At 44.7% G+C, this 14,933-nt stretch overlaps 1 protein-coding gene across 15 annotated transcripts in view; it reads right to left on the bottom strand.

The window, feature by feature from the left end:
- Window positions 1–14,933, bottom strand: part of TRPM3 (transient receptor potential cation channel subfamily M member 3) — a 663,453-nt gene that overhangs the window by 68,927 nt on the left and 579,593 nt on the right. For all 15 annotated transcript variants that reach the window (XM_045580124.1, XM_045580129.1, XM_045580126.1 and 12 more), the window contains 4 exons: window positions 14,068–14,296; window positions 10,743–10,910; window positions 6,376–6,516; window positions 72–200 (listed from right to left, as the gene is read on the bottom strand). In XM_045580124.1, the coding sequence (XP_045436080.1) occupies window positions 72–200; window positions 6,376–6,516; window positions 10,743–10,910; window positions 14,068–14,296 (667 nt within the window). The remainder of the gene's footprint in view (window positions 1–71; window positions 201–6,375; window positions 6,517–10,742; window positions 10,911–14,067; window positions 14,297–14,933) is intronic.

Below are 14,933 nucleotides of genomic sequence, written 5' to 3'. Positions count from 1 at the left end.
CGCCCCTCCTCGCCCAGATGTAACCACCCACTGTCTTTTCCCTCAGTTCTTTTTTTTATGGAAGTGGTTACCTCTCTCATCTTTTCTATGCCCAGGGTGAAAATGTAGGAAATGACGATCCATTCCTGGGTGGAAGGCCAGCGCTCCATCTTCACTAACACGATATAGTTGAAGAGCATCAGGTAGCCGATGTACGCCAGCTGTAAGGAAACACAATACGGTGCTCTGGCTGCAAGTCCCCGCAGCCCTGCCCTTGGGCAAGGCTACCTCACGGCCGGGCAAGAACAAGGTCAGTGAGCAAGACTCCGAACTCATGAGCGTCAAAGCTCTAAACTCTCAGGAGGATATACTAAGAAGATGGTAATATTGGAAATAATGTGATATGCAATCTCCCTTGGGACTCTCCCATTGTCTCTGAGTCATGAGGCATCCCTTCGTTTTGCAAGGACCCCAGCCTCTCACGTCTCCCTGGCTAACAAGGGGACCTCTTCTCACCAGGGCTGCGCTTGCTCATTGCATGAGCCTGAGGTTCTTGAACTAGGGCAGCACAGTGGATCTGTGCCTAACGAGTGCCAGGTGGATTGAATGTCCGTAAGAAGGAAAAGAAGAAGTAAATCGGTCAAGCCAACACAAAAATAGCCCGGACTTTATCTAGAAGCCGGACTTGAATTCTCTTCTGAGATACTGTCTCTTTCCCCCCTCCTCCTCCTACCTTATGGTGGTTGGCCTGGCAGTGCCCTGGCAGGGCTTTACCTGTTTCTCATTGCACCACCTCCCTGCCCTAGTCAAGTTGGAATATTCTTTCCTGATGTCTGCTTCTTTGAAACAAAACAATAGAAAACAAAGCAATGTTTTTGAGAGGAATGGCTGACTGTGTGGTTGACTGTCAGCTCGGAGTGAGCTCATGGGGCACTGGCATAAGTGGCATCAGAGGCTGAACCCTGTTGGGACTGGCTGGCTCACTCGCTGGGTGTCCCTGGGAGACTCGGGGTTCAGGTTTGGTGATGTCCCTGGTGGCTTCAGTGATGTCTAATGGCCGGAATGTGGGAGGCCTGGTGAGCACAGGGGTCAGGAGCTTAGGAGGAAAGACTCACCTACGGGAAATGGCATATAAGCTAAACCTTTTCTAGGCATAGCTTCAAGCTGAGGAAGGCACCTGTGGCTTCAGGGGCTGAGGGGCTGTGGAAGGAAGAGTGAGTTTATTCAAATCTTCTGTACTCTTTGGAGCCTGCATAGCAAATGGGACACAATGTGGGCAAAGGATTGAGGCCTTGAGGTTCAGGAGACACAGCCTGACCCTGCAGCCTGGGGGCAGCTTGGAAGGTGGAGAAAGAGGCTGCGAGATACAATGAGAAGCTGGCAGCCTACAGAGCTAGAGAAATGCTGCTTTCTCTACTAATGGGCTCCCTCCCTTCCTCCCTCCTTTCCTTCCTTCTTTCTTTCCTTCCCTCCTTCCTTCCTTCTTTCCTTCCTCCCTTCCTCCCTTCCTTTCTTCTGAAAATACATAGATTCTTAATATGAGCCAAAGGTATTTTCGGAGATCCTATTACACTGACACATTTATAAACACAGCCATATAATTTCTCATCTCTTGAAGGGTAGGCATTTAGGTTGGGGTTCAGTGAGATCACATGTGGGAGCAGGAGAGCAGTTTTGGAGATGCTGGAGGGCCTACAGGGAAGTTTGTTCCTGCACCGCCCCCCCTCCCCTCCCCCCGGGACTGTCATTTTAACCACGGCTCAGTGCCTCCCCCACTCCCTCAGGATCATTAGCTCATCGTGAGCGCCTCACCTGAAAAGAGTGTACCGGACCTGAAATCACGTGGGTTGGTTTAAAATGGCATTTGGTTCACCTGGTTACTGTTACCATTACACACTCCGGTCCCTGTGCCTATGGCTTTTTACAAGCGGCATAAAGAAAAGGACTTCGATGGTTAAACTCGAAAATGTACTATCAGCCTCCTTCTGGACCTGAAACCCTTCTCCCTGCTTCTTTCTCTTATTGGATTATGTTCTATGACTTCTAGGTGAAATGAATCTTGTTAACTGCCCTGGTTTTTATCATTTCACCCAATTTGTTGCAAAACATTACAAAGCATTTTCTTCTCTTGCCACATGTAGGCCCAGTGACACACACATTCTTTCAGGACCTCTGCATTTTAGTACTTAAGTACAGGCAAGCAACCGGAGATCCTGCAGTTCAGTTCCAGGCCACTGCAATAGAGCGGGGTCACAATAAAGCCAATCATTATCTTTTTGCCGGGGGAGGGCCTTGCCTTCCATTAGTAAGAGACACAGCACCTGTGAAGAGCAGTAAAGCCAAGTGCCATAACTGAGGTGTGCCTGTAGCTCCTCCAACCGCCTCTGCGCTCCAACACGGGCCTAGTGTGTTTGTTTGGTGGGAGGAACAGTGTTTGGGAAAGGAATGGAGACGCAGAAGTCAGAAAAACTTGGATTTCAATCCTATCTCAGGTACTCGCTGGCTGCATCATTTTGTGATTTCACTTCACGTGCTTGGCCCTCCATTCTGGGAAATGGAGATGATGGCTCCTGACCTTACAGAGCTTTTGAAAGGTTTGGGGTGTTTGTGAGAGGGGATATGCATTTACCTCCGGACACAGAGAATGGTGGCTAACACCCACAAGCAGGGCTTTAAACATGTTTAAACAGCACAACGGAGGAGCAGCTGCTGTGCTGGAAACAACCTACCTTAGAACTTGCCGAGATTCACAGAGCCGGCTGCAGACCTCAACATGACATACTTTAATGGTGTGTGTGTGTGTGTGTGTGTGTGTGTGTTCACACAGATATTCTGTGAGTTTTCTCAAGCTCTATGTAGAATGCCAAAGCTTTGAAAAGGAATATAACCTTATGATTCTTAGTGAAGCCAATTTGTATGCTTATATAACCTTTTTAGAAATGTTCCGTTAACCAAGATGTATGACTCCTAAACCATGAAATGCAAGCGCCAAAGCCTGCTGCAGCTGCCTGTGGATCCCTGGTGGGGCTGTGCCATCCCTTGCCTCCTTTTCCTACTGCCCCTTGAGAGTGGAGGGGTCACATGGCGTTTTTATAGGAAGGAGTCTGTCCCTGCTGACCAGGGCACATGCCCTGCCCTCTGACGTGGGGCCATCCCACACCTTGAATTGGCATCCTCTCTAACTGGGCACTTGAAGCAGCTCTGATCACAGACACAGCCTGCGAGCCAGTTGGGTCCCTCCCCTCCTTTCCTCTTGGGGCAGAAGGGGCCCCAACTGGCTCCTCCAGAAACTCACTATGACCTACAAGTGAGGTTATGTGCACACGAGGTGTGTCTCACTCTGAGGACCTTGAGTGTGTAGAAGGAGACACTTTTGGCATTAAGTCTGGGAAACACTCTTACAGAAGAGAACACACCGAAACCACACAGCACTGTGTGACCTAACGCTGACTTTTATGGTGAACCATCCCTGGAGATTTAAAAGGTTGACACCCCCATCTCCATTTACTTCCTTTAGGTTGGGCTTTGTCAATACTTAAATAAGGATTTCTGAAAATCATGTAAACACAATCAAACATGACTGGAGCACCCAATCTGATGGGTTTCCTGAGGCTGATCCAGCCAGCCACGTGGAAGGAGCGGATACACGCCCCCACTCCTCAGAGAGGTGGCTTCCCCGCCAGCCGCCTCTGAAACAAGGAAAGCAGTGCATTCGGTTTCCGGGACCACCAGACTCACCTGGGAAGCTTGTTACACACACAGCCTCTCAGCTCCTCTCCCTGGACACTTAATTTAGAGGATCTGCAATGGGGCCCCATATTTGTATTTCCAACAAATCCCTTATAATGGAACACTGGGCCCTCCGTCTGGGGTGGTGGTTGCCAGCTCTGGCTGCTCATTGAGAATGCCGTGGGGCTCTGACATATCCTGGTGCCCAGGCTGGGCCCCATGCCGATGCCGTCAGAATTTCATGAATGTATAGCCAAGGCTGAGAACCACTGGCCAGGGCATGTGTGATTTAAAAATCTTCTTGGCTAACAACTTGCCTCAGAGGAGAAAAAATGGGGACTGGAGTAATCAAGGAAATAGAGTGAATACTGAACACAGGTCAAGAAAAAAAGAGAAATGCCTTGGTGGAAGGACCAGAGAAGTGAGTGTTCTTCATAAAGTGATGGGTAATTCTGCTACTGGCTTGGTGTCTGCTCTCAGTCAGGGACCTGCAAATGTTTTGTAAAGGGCCAGAGAGTTCATTTTTAAGGCTTTGTTGATCTGATGGGCTCTGAAGCAAGTAATCCACTCAGCATAAAAGCAGCCAGGGTGTAGGTGAATGAGTAAATTGGCTGTGTTCTAATAAAACTTTATGGACACCGCAATATAAATTTTATATAATTTTTATGTGTCACAGAGTATTCTTCTTTTGATTTTGTTTCAAGTGTTTATGAATGTAAGTCCATTCTTAGCTTGCGGGCCACAGTAACAGGCAGTGGCTGGATTGGGCCTATGAGTTCCAGCTTGCCAAGCCCTAATCTAGGCAAGACACCAGGGCAGCCCTACTAGCAGATAAGAGGAAGGACAGTGAAAATATTACCTTGATGAAACTATTACATTCGGGAAAGTGTATAGAAACACCTAGAACATAGTAGGTGTTCAGTAAATGACATTTTATTATTGTTGAGTGGATGGATGAATAAAACACTAACTCTTGCCCTTCAGTGGAACTAGCCTAGGAGAACAAGGTGCGCTCAGGCACTGTTCTCAGTGCTTTACCCATTTTAACACATCTAATCTTTACTAAACTTCCTGCAGGAGGCACTGTGGTTACCCCCAACCTTGAGAAAGCTGGGGACAAAGAACTAAAGGAATTGGCTTGAAGTCACAAGTTTCTTTACTAAGTCAGGATTTCTACTCAGGCTGTGTGACTCCAAAGTCCAAGCTTGTCACTACTAAGTTGTTTTCTGCAAGGTAAAAATAACAAACATCTCTATGTGCACATGCATAGAAATAAATTCTCCATGCCTTGTTATTTTTTAAGAGAAAATTAAAAAAAATCAATACATTTAAATTTTGCTTCACTAAAAAAAAGTCAATCTTTATATTTTGATAATACCCATCCTCTTTCAAGACTGTATGTTTAAGTGGGAATTTTCAACTGGTGGGGATTTTACCCCACAAGGGGACATCTGGCAGTGTGTGGGGACAAGACATAACTGGGTGTGAAGTGGTCAGTGTGCTGCTACAATACACAGGACAGGCCTTCTTAACATGGAATTACTCTACCCCCAATGTCCTCAGTGCCGAGAAAGCCCCATTTAATGCCAGCATGCAGTGCTAGCATGCAGCACCGCACGGAAAGCACCTCAGCTGGTCATTTGAGTCACTGTGGCCTCAGCCTCGGGTTATCCTGTTGCTGACTCAGGGACTGGTGAGTAGCTGGTTGTGAGAAAGGCCAAAAGTACAGACGTACTCTCCTTCGCCTGGCACAGCTCCACTGTGGCCAGAGAGAAGCAGACATGACCTGGGCCACAGCTCACCTTAAACTTGAAATATCGTTGAAAAGTAGAAGTAGAAACCCAACAGGCGAGCCATTTCTACCATACCAGGAGGCTATTTCAGAGACGGTCTTTCATCTTATGGGCAGACAGTGTCTGCAGGGTGTGCTCACTGAGCAGTATTTGCCAGGATTGCAGTTTGCTTTAGCAGTTTGCATCAGAGCAAGAAAGGTTGTTCGATGAAACTGCCAGATGGGGCGTGATGACACACTCATTTTCAGTGGTGTTACTAACACTCTGCTAAGCCCATACCCACAATATCCCCCAAAAATGGCACTGGCATCTAACACAGGCAACTCTGGAGTCCTGGCAGCTCAGTTGGTTAGAGAGTTGTCCTGATATGCCAAGGTTGCAGGTTTGATCCCTGGTCAGGGCACAGACAAGAATCAACCATTGAATGTATAAATATGTGGAACAATAAAAATCAGTGTTTCTCTCTGTCTCTCTCTCTCTCACCAATAAAAAACAAACAAACAAAAAATATGCAACCAGGAACTCTAATCCAGCGCTCATCCATCTAAAAGAGGGAAGCATTTTATAAAATGACATCTATTTTCCTGCTAGACTAGATTCATATTCATCTCACCTCTATTTCTGTAACTGCTCACTTTCACTATTTCCTTTATTTTCTGTGAGGAGCAGAAACGTAGATGCTATGGAAGCTGGCTCACAGACTCCACAAATCTTTCTAAGCTATTGGAAAAGGCAAGGTCGCCCTAGAGCTTTTGTTTATGCCTGTGTGGTGTTCATATTTATGACTCACAGAGGACACCATGCAGGTGCATGAGAAATGGACGTTGGCCCTTTGTGGCCATGCATTAGGAAGAAGAAAAGGCAAGATACTTACAGTGTAGAACCAGAACTTCACGATGGGGGCATTGTAGAACTCATAGATTTTTCTGCCCAAGGGGATTAACCGGTGCCTGCTCTGAACTTCTTCTTCATCCTTCTTCCTGGAAGACTCCCCGTTGCTTCGTCCCAACATTGCCTGCAGTGGAAGGGGATGAATACCATCACAGCAAGGCTCTGGAGGTCATGGGGTTCAATGTGCTCATTTACGCCTGGCTTCTGTGCAGCACTGCTGGGCGGCCCAGAGGCCCCCTCTGTGCCCCAGTCCGAGGCGTTCTGTGCTCACCACATTTCTGCATGGGGACTCAGGCTCCATGACTCAGGCAGAATGGGGTGCATGGGGGTCTGGGGCCCAGATGCTGTCCAGGGGCCAGAGGTCAGCTGGGGGCCTGCCATTCCATGCCAGACGCTCTCGCCTTGATCGCCGGCCAGGCCTAGGGATCGCACCCATGCATGAATTTCGTGCACCAGGCCTCTAGTATAAAATATTAGCTTTGACTATTTTTGTCATTGTCTCAAATATCCACATCACTCACATATCTATCAATCACAAATGATTTGCCTGTAACCAACAGGATTTCTGGAGAAGGTAATGTCCATTCCTTTATGGACCCTTTGGCTAGAAAAGTACCTCGAGTTAATGAATAGGTACCATTCTATTCTCTGGCCTAGTTAGGAGTTGGTTTTGGTCAGTAAGTTGAATCAATCTTCGTGATGGATATAGTAAACTAGAAAGCAATAGAGTTTCATAAATATTGATCACCGGCTCCAAGAAACTCTGAGGCTACATATTTGTCCCTGTATAACTTTATAATTTATTTAACATAAACACAATTACCCTACTTCTGTTTGCTTATTTATGTGCTCAACAATACAACGCTATTTGGGGACCCAGTGAGGTGAGAGTAAAGGCAGTTGGGAGGGTTTAGGCATCTTGGAGAGTGGCATCTTCAGGTAACCTCTAGGGACAGCAGCTTTCCCAACAGAGTCAGAACGATGCCCTGGGCCTGTGAACATGTGAGATTTCATTAGGCAAAATGCAAGACTTTTATCTGGCAATGCAGGTCAAACAAAAACAAAAATACAACAACCTGTTTTGCCTTTATTGTTCAGATATATTTGAACATGGATGCATTTTTAAATGGCTTGTCTTTTATGAGTTTAAGTATTAAAAATGATTTCCTAATTTACTTATTTTAGGGAGAGAGAGAGGGAGAGAGGAAGAAAGAGAGGGAGAGAAACATTAATTTGTTGTTCCTCTTATTTATGTATTCATTGATTGATTCTTGCATGTCCCCTGACAGGGGATCGAACCTGCAACTATGGAGTATCAGGATGATTCTAATCGCGACCGAGCTACCCACCTGGGGCCAAATAAAGCATTTTTGATATTTTATTAGTTCCAGCCAAGCAGCTTAATTTGCTGATCTTGTTAATTTCCCTCCCCAGTAGTCAAACATTTCCTTTGCCTACATTCCTTAAAGCAGAATGTAACAGGGCCAAATACAGACAAAACTGCACAATATGAATTTGAAAAATCACTGCTACCTGAACACAGATGTCAAGTCTGGGTGAGATCTGTTGAGGTGAACTAAGCTATTAAGTGCTCCTAAAATTAGCAATGGAAGGCTGATATTTCATGTACAGCTTTGGAAGGGCCAAGAAAAACGGTCCCATTCTAAGAGAGGAAATACTAGTTTTACACGGTCAAATATTAATCCTATAAAAAGAGCAGAGGTGTCAACAAGCTGCATTCTCCAGTCCTGTCCAGGGTCCGAGCTGTGACAACATTTATCAGTAGGATCAAAGGAAGTCCTACCTTGAAGACAACTGCCATCCTTCCTTCCCTTCTCCCTGTCCTTCCAGCCCATGGGGAAGAAGCTCGAGCAGCAATGCCATGTTGGTGGCTTCTACTTGTGTTCTCAGTAAATACCCAGGGTCTATTCTCCGAGAAGCAGACTTAGTCTCAGCCCAGAGATGCATCTTTACTGTGGCTTCTTGAAGGGTCAGGTTCCCAAAGCTCTAGAACATGCATGGGGAACCTTTTTTTTTTTTTTTTTTCCTGCTAAGGGCCATTTGGATATTTATAACATTTGCATCCATACAGAATTATCAACTTAAAAATGAGCCTGCTATATTTGGTCAAACATTTAATTAACCCACCTCTAATGCCTTGGCAGGGCCAAACAAAATGATTTCACAGGCCTTATTCAGCCCAAGAGCCAGACATTCCCCACCCCTGCTTGACTGAGCAGGAGAAGGAAGCTGCCTTCTTTGTTTTCTTCTTTGAGACCCAACAAGAAAAAATACTGCCTTCAGCTTCTGGCTACCTTCCTAAAATCCTCCCTCAAGTTTTCCTAGGAAGTACGCCAATGTCAAGGCCTTGCCATACTTGATATAGGAGTCCCTTGCATCACTTTCAGATCCTCTCTGCTACATGGTAGACCAAACCAGCCGAGTGCCTACATTTGAGACTGGGACAAAAATTTAGCATTCCTTAGCCTATCAGCTAAAAGCAGGGCCAATGAAATCTCTATGCCTGGGTTCTAATGCCAGCTTTACAACTAATTAGCTGAGTATCCTTGGCAATTTAACTTCTCTGAGTCTCGGCTTCCTCATCTGTAAGATGGGATAAATAATACCGTTTCCCCGAAAATAAGTGTCTTATATTAATTTTTTCTCCCAAAGTTGCGCTAGGTCTTATTTTCAGGGGATGTCTTCTCTTTCCATGTGCTAGGTCTTATTTTCGGAGGATGTCTTATTTTCGGGGAAACATGGTAGTACCTACTGGTGGGACTGCTGTGAGGACTCCACCAGTAAATGCATGTGAAGCACTTAGCACTGTTTAATCAAGGCTTACCATGTGTTCGACACCAGTGTACATGGTTTACAGGCACACTTTTTATATAGTCTACATGCACCTGTAAGTTATTATTATTCCCATGTTAGAGGTTAAGACACTGTGTCTTTGGTTCCACAGTGAGTAGGTGATGGGGCAGGATTCTGGATCCAGGGCACACACTCTTTACCCCTCTGCTGAAGCTGGCATGAAGATCCTGTAGTACTACCGTATTGGCCCGAAAATAAGACATCCTCCGAAAATAATACCTAGCGCATGGAAAGATAAGACATCCCCTGAAAATAAGACCTAGTGCAACTTTGGGAGAAAAAATTAATATAAGATGCTGTCTTATTTTCGGGGAAACAGGGTACTACAACGCTTCTGCTCATAAAGTATGTCCTATCCTTGAAGGGTACAGAGGCCAAAAATATGGTAAGATCCTTGGGGAAGACAGTCACCCCTATCACAGAGGGAAGTAGACCACCAATTTTTACACATTGAAACCGAAAGCAAACATTGGCTCTCAACTCAATGAGTCAAAAGCTGCGAATGATTTATCAATCAAAAGAGCGTCCCGATGTATATACCCTGTTACACACGAGGCTGAAATGGTGCCTCAAAAAAGATCTTTGGAAAGGGCCTAGTGGAAAGAAATAGTGTTTATTTGGAGGAAAAAGCAATTCACAGAGGTGTCCTCCTAGGATAATAATGCAAAGGCCTTTTGTCACCTGAGCAAAACCAATTTTTGTTTTCTCCCCTTACGGCTTCTCTGGGCCATCACAGTGACCGGTGGGAGGGTTCGGGAGGGTGGGGCACAGCAAGGAGGTCCTGTGGAGTTGGTGCCTGATGTCTCCAAGGCTATGAAGCCTTGTTTGTCCCTTTAACAGCCTGTGATATTTTTAGACCTTGTCTACGATCCAGCGGCAGTCACGCTGCTCCGGCGGGGGCTGCGGGAAGCGGTCCCATGCCCAGCTGCCCCGTTTGCCCTGCAGAACAAAGCATCCATGCTCTATAATTACACCAGGAAGAGCTAAGAAAAACCTTCCATACAAACCTCAGAATTCAATTCATTTTGAGCCTGACCCTGACGACGGATAAAGGCTCAGCTTCTGATCAGAAGAAGAGTTCCAGCTCAGTGAAGCCGGCTGCTCCCAAATCACCACTCTCCTTACTTTCCTCAAGTGCTGAGGCTGCCACATCACCTGGCTGTTAATACCGCACTGCCTGATGGGAAAATTTAGGGTGCCTTGCTTTTGAATTTCATTGGGTTGTCCTGTACCACTGACCCTGGTTGAAGAATTTCACACACAATTACTTCCCAGAGTCATATTATTTGTGCGTAGAGAGGACACTTTCATAATACCCTGATCTCACTACTCAAATGAAAGCAGCTGGTGGGAGGCTGACCTCAAGAGTTACTGAATCTTAAGCCATATCAATGGGTTAAGCCATATCAATCTTAAGCCATATCAATGGGATGAGGGACTGTCCCCATGGGCAGTAACTGAGGAGCATTTCCTTACTGTCAGTTCCATATCCTCTTCATCTTTTTCTTTCGTGGGCTTTTCTGGTTCCTCTGGCTCCCTCTCTTGGAGATGGATTTCCTGGGCCTGAGTCATATAAGGCATGTCGTCTTTGTTCTTGAACTCCAAGCTGAGAATTGAAGGAGGAAGTAGAATTCCCAGAATTACCTAAAGTAATAATAATGATAATAATAATAATCACATTTAAGGGATTAAGATTAGAGTGGTTGCTTAGACTCAGAGGGCCTGGGGGTGGTGTGTGTGTGTGTGTGTGTGTGTGTGTGTGTGTGTGTGTGTGTATGCCCCACGTGAGGACCTGAATATTTGAATAACTATGTATATTAATGCTACGAGAATCGTTTGTGTCAACCTGGGAACTGTTATGCACCATGTAGGATATTTTTACAATAAGCTTCTTTGCTGTAAACATCTTTACTGAAAGCATTTTTGCTGTAAAACTAATTGGCCGTAAAGCAATTTTGCCATAAAAGATAAAGTAAATGGTCAACAGTTTGGGTTGACAGTGTACTCCCATTTTTATATTACATAAATTTTAGCCCTCATATTGGTCTATACAGTGATGACTAGACATGGCGGTCTTAAAATAGTGAATGATAACTATGTATATCAACTTGATAGAAAATTTAGTGACAAACTTACTGAAAGTGTGAAATAAGAGAGTATGAGGCCAGATTTCATGCTATATTAGAATATGATAACTGACATATTCGAAAGTGAGGAGTTGAACTCACATTTCTCACAGAACTTTGGAATGTCTATCAATAGACATGTGACACTATGCCAAGAATAAAAACAATAGGTAAGCAGCTCAGCTCGAAAGAAGAGACAGATCAATAGGCAATGAGTGTGTAAGTGCTTAAGTACAACCCACAAGATAAAACGGGTTATTTGCACAGTATTATCATGAATCTACACATGTTTTAAATGAATTCAGATATTTTGAATTTCATAATAATCTTCTTAATTTTGTTATGAAAAATGGATCTTATGTCCTTTTTAATGTCCCTTTTTATTTTATTTTTCTTTCTTTTATTTATTTTTCCACCATCATTTACCCCCCATATGCTCTTCCATCTTCAAATCCCCCCATCCCCCTCTCCCCACCTCCTCTTCCCAAAATGACCACATGGTTGCCTGTGTCCATGAGTTTCTTCTCTTTTTTTTCTTTTTTGCTCAATCTCTCCACCTCCCCGAACACTCAGTCCCACTAGAGCTGTCTGCCTGCTCTCTACCTATGAGTTTGTTAATTTTAAAGATCTTATCTTGTACAGAAAAATTGTCTTGTGGCCAATTAGTTTTGTGGCAAACATGTTTGTGGCAAAGCAGCTCTGCAAAAAATACCTATAATCATTGTGCCCAGTAGCTCAATCTGATTTTGGTGAAACAAAGTATCTTACCAAAATATATATTACCCAATTAAACTCACTTTGCATGGTGGAAACTGAGGAAAAAGAGAGAGCCTACCCAAGGCAGAAGTGGGAAAGAACTGAGTTTCCCATTTAGCCACTAAACAGCACTTAATTGGTGAAATCAATTTATACTTATATCCACTGGCATTTATTTGCTAGTGTGACAATTGGAGTTGATCGTGTCATCTGATTATCTCTAAAAAAATGCTATCCTAAGTTGATCTTGAGAAAGTCCACGTCGGAAAGCATTTTATTCACTTTAGAGCTTCCCCCTGGTATCTACTACTATCCCACCGAAACACACACATACACACCCTAGCAGGCTCTGTATTCACCACAAGAAGCCCCTGTTCAATTACAGCGTCCCACACTGTATTTTTCTCATGTATAAAACAACACGCTTAAGTCTCCCTGTGACAATACTGAATCCCCGGGCCTTTTTTCACAAGAAGCAACCCCATTCTCAGTTTGCCAGGGCAATGTATTTCTGAGTGATAGTACTGACATCTGACTTGTATTTCCTAAATCTCCCACCTCTTCCCTAATTCTAAAATGGTTCTATTGCACAAGGTTCCAGAATATGATCCGAGGTGAGGGGCAAAGAGGATCCTGGAGGGTAAGTAAAAATAATTCTCAAATAACAAGCAAAGGACAACCCATGCTCAAATGCCCGCAGGGACTCTGGAGCAGCTAAGGAAAAAGGGAGTGATGGCCCTGAACTCAGGGTGCCTGGCAGGCTGGGAAAGCTCAGGTGGCCTGCTGGCAGCCTTGAGGGGACGTGACACCCTGTCCTTGGAGCTGGTAGCCAGGCTTGGCGGTCACCAGCAGCACAGCTAGGGAACACCCTTGACCCACTTCATGGCAACCTTCTGTGACTCCTGGCCAAGAGCCATGGAAGGGTGGAATAGAGGAGGGGGTGCTGGTTCAGCCAGGGTGGCCTCAGTGATCCCTCTGGCCTCATGGCCTCAATGATCCTTTCTGCTTTGGGCTGCTCTCAAAGTTACCCAGATCAGGTAGTTCTAGGTAAACATGAGCCTGGTTTCACTTGAAACAGCCACAAACTCTAAACAGATAAACTATTTTAACACATTCATTTCATCTTCCCTTATTTTTGCCTTTCTTTTGCTTCTTTCAGTTCAATGTTTTCTTTAAAAAGCATTAAGAGAACATAAAAGGCAAAGCCACACATTATCCTTATACTTCAACCCTAGTAGAGGGAACACTGCAATTTACTGTGTATTGTTTCTGTTTTGTTTTGTGTGTGTGTGTGTGTGTTTAAAACATCATCTATACGATCATAACTATACATGTACATGCTTTAAAAAAACAAAAAATGGTCTCAGGTTACATATGTGATGATCTGCAACTTGTTTTTCTTCATTTGAGAATAGATCAAGATTATCCAGCAATGTCTTTACATATAAATCTATCTCACTCTTATTTCAGTTTAAACGATTTCTCAGGGATAGTTGAATATGAGCCGATGTCTCTTTTGACCGGTGTAAAGGAGGCCAGGGCATTCCATCTCCCTCGCAGTGAACAGTTGCCCAGGAAAGCCACTCATTGTATAGTGTAGCTTGTGCCAGAACACATGGTACCCCTACAGAACCTGAGTGAGGCTGTCACATGTTAGATCTTCTGAAAAATAGTCATGTCTAGGCACCATTTCTATTGATTTAACAATATTTAGAGGAGGTCTTAGCCTCTACATGAAAACAAAACAAAACAAAACAAAACAAAAAAGCACTACTACACAGAAGATCCTGATGCAGTTGGAGTGTAGAGTCACCCTCCTGAGATAATGAAAATGCCTAACCCCACTGCATATTCAGCTTGGAAAACTCCAACCAACCCTCTGGTGCTCGCAGCCCATAGGGCCTTCAGGGTGCACTGACCTTCAGGCCTGAGTTCTTGCGCATCCGGAGCCGGCCCATCCACATGTCTGTGAGCAACATCTGGCTGCACGTGTGTGCGATGAAGTCGCGGTGCTTGGCAGCCACCGCGAGCTGCAGGCATGTGGCGTTGCTCCAGTTCTTGAGCTCGTATGTCAGCAGCTTCATGGCCAGTTGCTCATCCTGCTTGTAGGACTGGTCCAGGAGCTCCACGGCCAGCTGGCCAAAGTCCCTGAAAAAGAGAATGTGAAGGGTCATCTTGGAGACCCACTGGCCAAGCCAAAAAAGGTGGGTTCTGAATGGTCTAGTTGTTTTTCATGGGATCTAGTCTCTTCACTCATTCATCCAGCCATCATCCATTAAACAGCTAGATGTGCCAGACACTGTTTTTAAAACCAAGGGTGTAAGTCGAACAAGGCATGACCCCTGCATTCAAGGCCCTCAATTCAAGGTATATGGATGATGATGGCAGATCAATAAATCAATGATTAGAGTGCAGTGTGTCTTCTTCAGACCTCAGTTCAAATCTGAGCCTAGCCACAAAGTTGTCATCTTGGATGAGTTATTTAAATTCTACTTATTTCCTTTAGCTGTAAAATATGCATAACCAGAGGATCTTTTGGGGCGGGGTTCTAGGTGTATTTGCTGTAATCATTTTTGTTGCACACCTAATTGGCTGTAAGGCAATTTCGCCATAAAAGATCAAACGGTGGACAGTTTGGCTTATGGTTGACAGAATTTATTTAAGCTATTAATAGTTGTCAGTTTAGTTTCATTCCTCCATGGAGGAGGTTCTTACAGTTATTTCCATTTTTACATTATCTAAATCTTAGCCCTCATAATGGTCTATAAAACGATGAGTAGATGTG

This window comes from Pipistrellus kuhlii, unplaced genomic scaffold, assembly GCF_014108245.1.
Source record: "Pipistrellus kuhlii isolate mPipKuh1 unplaced genomic scaffold, mPipKuh1.p scaffold_m20_p_12, whole genome shotgun sequence".
Classification (NCBI taxonomy): domain Eukaryota; kingdom Metazoa; phylum Chordata; class Mammalia; order Chiroptera; family Vespertilionidae; genus Pipistrellus; species Pipistrellus kuhlii.
This window is presented reverse-complemented; position numbering and strand designations above follow the sequence as displayed.